General features: G+C 37.4%; 1 protein-coding gene across 1 annotated transcript in view; it reads right to left on the bottom strand.

Moving 5' to 3' along the window:
* The window catches only part of SEMA5A (semaphorin 5A), a 233,479-nt gene that overhangs the window by 162,747 nt on the left and 58,426 nt on the right, over positions 1-12,306 (bottom strand). The window contains exon 4 of the mRNA XM_033519333.1: positions 4,956-5,018. Within this exon, the coding sequence (XP_033375224.1) occupies positions 4,956-5,018 (63 nt within the window). The remainder of the gene's footprint in view (positions 1-4,955; positions 5,019-12,306) is intronic.

Here is a 12,306-nt window from a genome sequence, read left to right as displayed (position 1 = left end):
AAGGCACCAGGCAGGGTGCTCAAAAGAAGCAAGGAGAAGCAGACTGGTTGATGAAGAAGCGAAAAGCTGCATTGTTGCCGGAAGTTTCTAGGATATTTCCCTTGCTCCCAGTGGCTGTCCCGTTGCCAGAAAAGTTGTCTTTTCTACTAGAGGACCTTGAGATAGTTGTGGAGAGTGGGGCAGAGGGAAAAAGAAGTGATTAGTTTGCAAAGGATGGTGAGTGGATGCTGAGAGTTCTGACATCGCAGTTGCTAAAGCAGCTTCATGGGGGAGATGCTGAAGCTCCCGAGAGATAGCAGAAGCCTTCCTCAAAATGTATGCTGCTGTGAGTCTTTTTGCTCTGGCAAAACGAGCTGTTGATGGTTGTTTGATTTGTGCTAAGACAAATAACAAAGTTACAAAGAAACTTGCCAGGGGAGGGGGGGGCTTGGGCTGTAAGTCCCTTCCAGAGATACCAAGTGGATTTTACTGAGATGCCCCGGGTGGGGAAATTTAAATATCTTTTGGTAATAGTATGTTAGTTATGAGTAGCCAGAAGTGTTCCCAGGTGTTTCCGCAACTACAGGATCAGTTATTAAAGTCTTTTTTAAAACAAGATCAGGTCGAGTTGAAAAAAATGAATGGAGAAATAGAGAAGCATCTTCTAAAGCTGGTGATAGAAACTGATATGCCATGGGTGCGGCTCTTGACACTAACTTTAGCAAGAGTAAGAGCCAGACTGAAGAGAGATATTCAACTATCTCCCTTTGAACTGATGTTTAAAATTCCTTATCCTTGTAATTCTCGGCCTGAAGCAAGAGTAGAGTTAAGTGATGTATATTTAAAACAATTTGTGGCCTGGATACTGTCTCTTGTGAAATTTATTCGACAGGAAACTCTGCTGGCACAGACCCTGCCTTTAGACAAGTGAAAACCAAGAGACTGAGTCCTAGTTAAGGAGTGGAAAAAAGCACCACTGGTGGCTAAGTGGCGTGGACATTTCCAAGTGTTACTGACCACAGAAACAGCCGTCAAGAGAGCTGAACATGAGTCAAAGTCTCTGAGGACCCAGAGGTTTGGACATCTCAGCTGGAGGAGAAGGATGGGAAGCTGTGACTAACACTCCGCAGGAGTGGACTGGAGCAGTAGCGGTGCGTCGACATCGGGGGAAGCCCTAAATGCCTACCCACTGACTGCTGAAATAGTCTGTATGAGCATCCCTACTCTCAAATCTCCAGACAGTGGGAGCCAATCCATGCTGTCATTGCTTTCTTTATGCTAAACTGTTTCTGTGCTTTCACTTGCCACAGGTGGTGTAGAAGACAACGTGAAACTGAAAATTAGAAATTAGATTGTAACACTATTAAAATGTTTCTCTTAATAATTTTACCTTTATATTTTCAGTTAAGTTGGGGTCTAAAGTGGGAAAATAATTTTTTTACTTTAGGAGAACAAGTAGCAAGGACCTTTAACCTTAGGAACTGTTGGGTCTGTGGAGGGCCAGGGGGATCTGAAAGCTAGCCATGGGTAGCCAGCCCAGTCGAGCCTAAATGGTGGGTTAGCACCCTGAGTAAAGTCCATAATGGAACAGGATTTTGAGACAAAGAAGGAAGTCCAAGGCAGCTTCATTCTTCTGAAAGAGGCATTTATTGCCTAAACAGAACAGGAAGCACATATGTGAGAAAGAGCGTTTGTGACTGGACTTTATCTTTGGGTTTAGATTGTTGAACCCCCAACTGCCCTCCTTATGACTGCTCCAGATATCAAGGCAGATGGAATCAAACGCATGTTAAGCTCACTAATGGTAGCTGGGTAAGGTGTTCCTTCCATAATTACCAAAAAGATTTTTAAGGCTGTAAAGCAGTGGGGAAAGATAAGTTTTTTTAAGCCTTTATTTTTAAGCTGCCTCCGGGATAATACCACAAGTCCGACACATGTTGTCCGAGACTATCAGTGGAAATGGCAACACCGGAATAGAACTCGAACCCTTTTCAGTAAGTTCTGGTCCAGATCTAATAAAACAGATCTGAGATGTGATTGCAAGTGGAAACCTCATGTAGGAGCTTGAAAATGTAAATATTGTGATTCTTATGGTGAGGCAACTATTGTTAGTAGACCACTAGGCCCTGGAAGCAAGTTGTATTTTAACCCACCAGTTGATGATGAAAATTAGAAAGGTCCCTTCGCTAATGGGACCTGGGCTCTAAAGGGGCATTACTGGATTTGTGGCCAAAATGCTTACCGCAGGCTACCCCCAATCTGGTCAGGAATATGTTATGTGGGGTATATTAGACCATTGTTCTTTCTGCTACCACAAGTTCAAGGAAATCAGTTAGGAATCAAAGTATATGATGATCTAATTAAAGAAAAGCGGTCCATTGATACATCCCTGGTTGGAAAGAGCACCCAAAAGTGGAGAAAAGATGAATGGCCACCTGAACGAATCAGACAACACTATGGACCAGCTACCTGGAATCCAAATGAATTAATAGCAGGTGCCAGAGAACTCATTTATAATCTAAATCGGAAAATTAGGTTGCAAGCTGTCTTTAAAATAATAATCAACCAGACAGCTACAGCTCTTGACCTTCTTGCTGACCAGTCTACTCAGATGAGAAATGCAATATTTCAACATCAGATGGTATTAGACTACTTATTAGCAGAAGAAGGGGGGGTGTGTGGAAAATTTAATGACTCAAACTGCTGTTTGCAAATAGATGGCAATGGAAAAGTAGTAAAACAAATAACAAAAGGAATAAGAAAGTTAGCCCATGTACCGGTCCAAACATGGAAAGGATGAGAATGAGACATGTTTTCATGGTTACCTAGTGGCCTATGGGTCAAACAAATGCTTTTTTTCCTCTTATGTGTTGTAGCAACTCTAATCTTTTTACCATGCATGATCCCTTGCTTAATACAACTTATTCAACATGTGATCAAAGGAATGCAGATAGTAGCCATGCCTACTGACCCAGAGATGGCTACAAAAGGGCAGAGAGTGATGCCACTGCAAATAATTGCAAAGCCAAAAAGGACCCAAGAACAAGAAATTAAGTCAATGATAACTAAAGTTTGTAAAGACAATTATTAACAAAAATTAAAAGAGGAGGGATTGAGAGGAATGATGGGTTTGTCTTTACAAACAAGCTGTGGGTCAGTTGATAAGATGTAGCTATCCGTGAGAGATGACAGAAACAATGGGATGGATTCCAGTAGAAGATCAAAGGGGCACTGAAAGAACACTATGAATTCCATAAAAGTTAAGAAGGGATTATGCATTGGGGGTGGGTGGGAGGGGAAGGTATCGCCGCCGGTATCAGGCATTCCGGGAAGTCTGTACCTCTCAAGTACCTCAGCCTATGGGGAAAGAGAGAAGGGACAAGCGGCTGGGAATTAGGATAAAAAGGAGGCTGCGCCCTCCAAAAATTTGAGAGACCCCAGGGGAATGCCCCATGGCCTCTCCCTTTATTCAAATAAAGTAAAAGGACTCCTCTGTCTCCTATTTGGACATAAACCTCTGCTGTTTGTGGATTAATTTTCCTGACACACTATTGAATCAAACGTGTGGTGACAGTGTTGTCAACATACTATTCAAAAGTACACTGCTATTGCCTTGAATTTACTTCCATCCATCATGTTAGATCACAGTCACTGCGCTATGACTTTCAGACAGGTTGAATGTTACTATCACAGCCTTAAACTTGGAAAATCATTGTGAAACAAAGCCATATATGTTTAGCTACACAGAGCATTTCAACCAGAATAGTTTCTACTGTATATGCCCCTTGATCAATGCATTGTGACATACTCTATTGATGCTTCAACATATTCCCTTACTTCCAAGTATTGTCATCTGAAAGCTAAGGATAAAGGCTTGAGGGATATATTACATATTGTAGCATAATTTTTTTAAGGAAAAATAACAACTTAGAAAATTAAACATTTACTTAAAATATGAGATTCCAAAAGTCCTTTCTTTTCTATACCTTACAGTGTAGCATGGCCCTGCTTCAGAAGTGAGGCCATTCTTCCTCTTTAATCTTAAATATACAATCAAACACTGCAATTTTATTTTCCAGCACTTAGTGAAAAAGGAGATGTAAATTAACTGCTTAATGGAAGAAATTTAAAAGTCAGTGATTACATAACTATACAGAAGAGATTTCTCCTCTACTAGATGATAGAGATTTTGTAATATGTTTTTGATGCTTGGTATTTTTTGAGTTCTGCACCACAATAATGTATGAAACACATTCTGTGCTCTTTTGTGTTATCACTCTTGATGTGTTCTCCCTTTATGTTTAGCTGAATTAAGTTCAATCATTAAACAGCATAAAAATTAAAAACATAGATTGCATGCAATTGTAATTGCTTTTATAATTAATTAGATTACTAGCTTCAGGTTGGGACAGCCAAAGGTTCCATCTCAGCAACACATTTACCTGTACTGAATAATAGAAATTGCATCTGGACAGATAAAGAATTGGCTTTAAATACAAAAATACATCAAGTTCAATGTCTAAGAAGCTAGTGAATTTAATATTATTTTCTTAATAGCACCATTAGATAGGAAATAAAAAAGTTAATAAAATTGCATCTTAAACACAGAGATATAAACTGAGAATTTTACAAAGAAATAACACAGTTATTTGGGATTTACAGCACAGAAAATGAAGTGAGAATACAATTCACTACATATAACATGCCATGTTTAACCCTGGTGTCAAAACAGTAAATTGTTGGAAGCTAAAGTTCATGGCCATTTCAGACAGAAATCATGTGACTGTATGTCTCATCCCATGCTCCCTATACTCTTCTTTATTTCTTTGTTTACACATCAGTGTCAGACTCCTTTCCTATATCTATCTTAAGAAAGGGAGACAGTAAAAATGCGTAAGGTGGGGATTTATACACTGAATTACATCTGCTATTAACATAAAACTTTTATTAAAGCTGAACAGCTGTCTCATGCTTACCTTTGATTTCCCTTTACTGTAACAGGCTCTTTTAGTAGCTTCATCACATTGCCACTTCACTACCTGCAACCAAAAGGAATTTTTTAGAAATGCAAGTAACACAAAAATATAAGCCTCTGAGCTATTCAAGTCCATGTTTATTTTATGTGTTTCAGACATAGTGACAATTAGCCATGAATAATCCTATCCATAAATGCCTTTTAAGAGTTTTCTCCTTAGGAATGTAGTTTTGCTGTTGAAGGTTCTTCATTATTTAAATCCAAAAGGAAGCTGGCCAACATCATGATTCACTGTACCCATGACTACCGCAGAAACAACCATAGTTACACTTGATACTATTTACCCTTTTTTTAAGCAGATGGAGGAACACACAGGAAAGCTGAACCTCTTTCTCCAGCAGAACTGGGCTGTATCACCACAGCATCTGAGGTCAGCTCTGCTGAGAAACCTTTCACAGTGGGGAAGCGTGCCCTATTACACTTTTTGAAGTATTTATTTCAAGCATCAAGTGGATATTTCAGTCTCTAAAGGTATGACTACAGCACTAATCAGAAGCACTAAAACATCCATTCAGAGAAAGAAGCAATGGGCAGAGATATACAAGACTATAGTGAAACAGTGCACTGCAAAGCAGAAGCAATTTATGCTCATTTTTTGAGGATTTTTCGATGTCTCACTGCTTCAACAGATTTGTGCCAGGACCACAATGCCTAGCCTGCATTATTACAGTTTCACTGCATGAGTTAATTCCTGTTATTTTCATATTTAACATTCAGCAGCTATGATTTACAAAATTTACTGATCAGTGGATCAGGCTGCATGCTTGGTGTTAATGTGCCAACACATGTACACAAGTGAATGCATATATATATATATATATATATATATATATATATATATGTCAAAGCACATTTTAAATCAGGCTGTATTCTTTCACCTCAACAGTGCACATCCATATGTTCTTAAGATAAAAATGCCACAAAACGCTTCACATTTTATCAAGAAGAATTGAGATTTCTGAAGTAACCACTGCTGCCTAATTACTGAAACCACAGTCATTTCATTTTTTTTTACAAGGAAATAATGAAAGACCATTTATCCAGATTTAATGTAGGAAGTATTTTGTACCTGTCTATACCATGTACAAAATACCTGAAGTATTTTGTACATGGAGACTGTATTAACAGCAAGCAGACTATCTAATTAATAATAGAGTGAAAGCCCAGTTAAATTAAGGGGAGAAATGTCTTTCAGAGTATTTGTATTTCAACAAGCCCAAGAATGAACATTTTTCACTTCAAGAAAAATATTCCGACTTATGAAAATTAATGTAATTACTTCTTTTCCTCCATCCTAAACCTTCTTGTTTACAGCATTTGTTTTTGCAATGATAAATGACTATGCTGTATGGGGGAATATATTGAAAACTTCTGTAAGAATCCACTTGTGAATGACCCTAGAATTTATACCTGTATCTAGCAGCATGAAAGAAATCTCATACTGAGTTAGATAAAAAAGCAGCAATGACCTAACTCTTTTGACTTGGTAAGGCAAAAAGCAATTCACATCCGTAACAGATTGTAGGATGACCAACTGAATTCCTAATCAATCCATTAGGACACACTGAATGTCCATGTTATATGGCACTAGATACAAGTGCCAAATATTGTTATCTCTGAACAGCACAAAAAATTTCAAACACCTGGAGAAACACAAGAGTTAGTTACTGTGAGGAGGTCAGAGTAAAAAGAGAGTGAAATATAGATACTTAAAAGGAAGGTTTAAAGGAAAGCTCTTGCCAAAACTGAACTGAAAAAAACATGTCAAGCACAAACAAGAGGAAAAAGACTGAATTAAATACAAAATGTTAATCAAGAAATGAATTTTCAGTGACAAAATGCCAGCTTTCAATTGGCTCTGAGTCCACAGTAAAACTGATTTGAAGGAGAAGGATGTGAAATATTAAAACATTATTTCTGGACATCATAGTTAACACCACATAAAAGAAACCAACTGCAACAACTAGATATATTTGCTTGCAAGTTAACCAAATGGACAACTCTCTGGGAAAGCCCTATTCATGACATCTGCTAAAAAGGAGCATGTGGACAAGAAATAAAATGCAGATGCACTGGTAACAAAGCTAAGTCCCATCTTTGAAATCAAGTGTACTTATAGACCTATAGCCCTTGGTTCCACTGCTAGAGGAGTGTGATAGATCGGCATTTAAGAAAACAAAGAGAAACACCTACGGAAGTTAAAACTGCTGGCAGCTGATGGGATTTTTTTCTCCTAGCCAACAGCTGGCCATTTCTAAGAATTGACAGCAGTTTTAACTATTGAAAAGTGAGATCAACCTGTGAACATCACAGGTTCTTCACCACACTTAAGACCTAAGCCTGGGAATTTCTTGGTCTCTTTGTTTCTTGGCTGTGAATGGTAACTGAGCTTTAGCTGGCTCCTGTCCCCTGCCCAGGCCATGCGGCCCGGGCAGGGGCTGGGCTGAGCCTGCCACGGCTCCCAGCCGGGAGATGGGGCCTGCGGGGCTTGCCCTGGGCTCTGGCCGGGCCAGTCCGGTCCCTGGCTTGGCTGCAGTTTTTGCTGTGACTGAATTCACCAGAGACTGCCAAGTAAAGAAAGAAAAAAAAAAAAGCTCTTGACCTGCGGCGGACTGAGACAGTGACCACACTCTCCAGAGCAGCCATGAAGAATCTTCCATCACAGACAGCGCCAGCTGCTACTCCGGCACAGATCACAGATCACAGAACCATCTACAAAGCCTGGGCAAGATTTTAACCTTTTGATTACCCAGATGAGACTTGCAGATTAATCCTTTTTTTCCAGAGAAAGAAAAAGAGAGTAATCAACATGTAAAGAGACGTTATAAACTATCAGAGACAGTAAAGAAAAGAATTAAGCTTCAGAAAAGGTAGAGAATAAGGAGATACTTTATAAGCTGAAATATTTTTCTGTTAAAGCTATGGAGATGGACAATAGTGTCCTGAAAAAAACTCCTTTAATTCATGACAGGGAGGAATGGAGTGTTCAAAGTTTGGATTTTGAGCAGAAGGTGGAGTAGTTGTGATACAGTGAGGTGCTGGAACAGAAGGGGAGTAATAGTTGAAGAATTGGGGCCACTTGAGGCAAAGAGAAAACTTCTGTTTTCCAGGGAAGCTCACAGAGACAGATGAAAAGAACTTTTGCCTTTGAATAACTCATCCTTAAAAATGACATCCCTAGACTCATGGCCCATAACACACCTCAGAGTGATGTGAAATGGGAGGAGTAAACTGATGACAGATTTCCAGGCAGCTGGCATCAGAGGAATAGAAAGCTATAACAGAAATAGTTTTCTTGTGAGAAACTCCATAGATTAGCAGAAGAAAGACTTCTGTTTCTCTACAAAGACTGATGAAAAGACTCTAGCAGGAATTGGAACTGTTTTAAACCCTAAAGTTCCAAAATTTTTTGACTATGTTGTCATGTGAACAAGAGAATGGTTAAGTAGTGAGGGGTAAAAGAGTATTCTGGAAGTTTATTCTGGTGTTTTTATTTTTGTAGTTTTGTTAATAAACTTTCTTTATTCCTTTTAAGTTTTAAGCCTGTTTTGCTCTTGTTCTAATCCATATCTCACAGCAAGAAATAAGTAAGTTTTCTAGTAATTTTTTTAGTTACTGCTTTAAAACCATGACGAGGAGATAACAATAGAGGAGGCAGAAAATGAAGTATAGTACAAAGGCATCTGAAGAGAGATGAGTAGATCAATCTGTTGTACTTTGGTCCCTAAGGCTCCCACATAATTCACTAATATAGGCAAACACTTCTATACAGAGCTTTTTTTCTTTTTACCTTCTAATCTCCAAAAAATTCAGAGGAGTTTCCCACAAAGTGGAAATTTAGATATTTAACACAGTCTACTGCTTCTACACAGGAGGAAAACAGGCGGAAAACTCTTTAAGATAAACATCATTTCAATGTGGGAAAAAAAGATGAGAAAAATGTGTCCTAAATCTTCAGCACACAAAGACAAAACAAAATGTCCCAATAGAATAATGACAATGTGGGTTTTGCCATTAGAAGATTACGACTTGAAAATTGTCGTTCTGAAAGACCAGATGGACATATATGGATTGCATTATTCTAGAAATCAAGTGCAAAACCATTATTACAGATATGACTGTTATCCACTGCTTCTCTTAAACTGACATATTCTCCTGCTTAATACAGATTGATGACATTTCCACCAAGTCCAGAGGAGTCCATATACGACATGCAAACCATGTTGAATACTTATGAAGACCTATACAGCTAAGCTTTATCCTATTAGGATTTTTTTCCAATTTTTCTTAAGAACCTTCAATTTTCACATTCAAAATACAACCTGCAGCATTCAGTGTACTGATTTTAATTAATATTATAATCCTAATTAAGCTGGCAACAAAGTTCATTGAACCAAATTAAAGACACTCAGGTTTGTTCACTCTGGGGAAAGAGTAAACAGGGATTTGAAAGTCAGTGTCAGAGAAAATAAAGACAGGTCATACATAGCTACTACTACACATCTCTACAAAGAACACAGCTGCATAGGTTAAGGAGAAGGGTTTAAAGTGGCACACCAGTCTGTTTTTATAGCAAGCTGAAAATATTTACAATGACATGGCTTTTATAAATCCTATGATTGATATGATCTTTCAAGCATCTCCATAAATTTAAAGTCATAACTTAGTGTGCTCCTAATTTCCCAGTCTCCTTCATGAATATATTTTCTTATACATAAATAAACCTTAATTATGTAATGAGATTTTTAACACTGTGAAAGTCAATGTGTGCATCTCTAAAGATTGCACTTGAAAGATACAACTTGAACTTAAGCCAGTGTACCCTGATGAGGTTGTCACAGTTTGCTTTTGAGCACATATTGTTTTCTTTGGTTAAAAAAAAATGCATAAAACACAAAGCTCCATACATATTTGACATAAAATCAGACAGAACAAAACCAAGGCTTTGGTGCATACTTAACTCTAACCTTGAACTCAAGTTTCAAACTGATAGCAGGCAGCTTTTTGAAAAATCTCAATCGTAAATAACTGTATAAGTGTTTTAAACATTGATGTTTGTAAAGAACTTCAAAAATTCAGAAGAAATCTTTCCTGGCATTTTCAAGGGGTAGTAGGAGGAGATGGTAGGAGGACAGAAATTCCAGACAGCGAAGAAAAACACATTCCAACTCAAGAACTTGTAATGAAACTATTATCTTAAAAATGAAGAAAAATGTGCATTCAACACCCATATATGTTAAATTAAAAATTACATTCTTTAAATTAATATATTAATAATTATTAATAAATTAATATTATTTGGATCAACAGATATATTTTAGTAACTTCTCTGGATGAATAGTAGGAGTCTCTCTTATAAGTTAAACTATTGTATCTTCAACAAGTTAAACTAAATAACTGCATAGAAATTAACTCCAACAAAAACTGAAAGATAGTCTCTAATTTAAACAGATTTATCCAAATACCTTTGAAGAACACTAAAAGAGAAACATGGAAAGTGTAGAAACAATAAATAAAGTTCACAGAAGTAACTGTCTGGGGATTCTCTTACATGCCCAACATGCAGCAACAAAGGAAGTCCCCAGGCAAGACATCTGGAGGTACCGTCCATCCTAAATGATCACATAATTTTCCAGAAAAATTACAAAATATAACAGGAAAAGAAATCAGAGTCCTTCATGCTTAAGTTGAATGTGGCCTCTTTCTATAATTCTAAATTTAATCAGTAAATGTAGATAGGAAATTCAAAATTTGAACACAATCAATAAAGGACTGGCCAATTAGAATGATTTAAGTGAAAGATGTATTAGTTTTACTGACAGAGCAACAAAAAAAGTGTGGCTTTCACCTACAGTGAAGGCTGCCCACTTAACTGAGTACAATCAGACCTCCTGGGAGAACTGTGTTCCTGTAGTAGCATAGATATTCAAAACATATACAGGTAGGTATGGATTCATATATATATATATATATATATATATATTTATATTTATATATTAACTTTGAAATGTAGAAACATAATGTACTATTACATTTCATAGAGAAAGAAGTTAATTAGAACCAAGAAATGAACAGAACAGTGTTACAGACAGATGGTCCAGCACTTCTTAGGCAGATGGCTCTTCTAATTAGATACTGGCAAAAAGAACATTGAAGAAGATGGTTTAATTACACAATGCCAAAAACTAACAACTACATGATATTTCCTTTACATGATATTTCCTTTTTTGTTGTTTTTCACTATCTGCTTGTTTTCATCTCTTGTATCATGTATTTTACTCTGGTGACATAGGGTGTAATGGCAATAACCATAATAATATATGTCAACAAATGTGAGCAATATCATCTTTCTGTTCATATTGAAATACATAGCATAAATAAATTCATGCTAAAGTTATAATCTTGCCTGATAAAAATCCTAGCATATTTTCAGGAAACCTTCTCTGAGGAGACTGTAGTGATATGCAAGCAAGGCCAACATGAATATGTGTCTGCAAGGAGCATATTCCCAAGAAACCTCTGTCCGATAAGATTGTAACTCATGAATATTCATCTGGAAGAAGTGTATTTCCAAGAAACCCGACAAGATTACAACATATACACCCAAAACAACATGAATATTTGTTTACAAGAAGTGTATTCCAAGAGACCCGCGAAAAACCTGAAAGCATATAAAAAGCACCTTGGGACAGTTGCAGTTTGTGAAGCATGGTGAAGTGGTGCTAGCAAGCCCTTCCCTGCTCACCCAACATTGTTCACCTGGTACAGCATCGTACTGAATTTTGCTTATGGCTTTTCACAATTGTATTTTTTAATAAACTCTTTCTTATTAATCAAATTGGCTACTAATTTATAAAAACATCAAGTCCAGCAATGGAATGGCTTCAAAATGTTTTGACTTGTTTGGCAAGGGTGTCTTACAGCCTGCCTGATTATAGCTCTGTATGATGGATTCCAAAAGCTGAATTTAAAGAGGCCATAAAGAAAGTGGCAGGATTGTAACCCAAAGAAAGAATGTAGCTATGGAGCAGCACACCAGCAAGACATTAGCAGCAAATTAGCAGCTGAAGAGCTAGTGGTGGATTTGATGGCTACCAGAAGTTTTAAAGCATGCTTTGGTATAATGATATCCATGCTTCCAGCAAATATGTAAAGCCATTTGGGAAGATTTATACCTGTCTCTACTTCACAGAAACAATTTTCCTTGTTTTCCACAGTCATGACCCCTCATCGTTCCAGTCATTACTGCTGAAGTTGCCTATCTTGCCAATAGGTTTCTGACAAGTATCTTC

The sequence above is a fragment of the Parus major genome, chromosome 2 (genome assembly GCF_001522545.3).
Source record: "Parus major isolate Abel chromosome 2, Parus_major1.1, whole genome shotgun sequence".
Classification (NCBI taxonomy): Eukaryota; Metazoa; Chordata; class Aves; order Passeriformes; family Paridae; genus Parus; species Parus major.
Note: the sequence above shows the minus strand (reverse complement) of the source record. Positions and strands in the feature narration are given on the sequence as shown.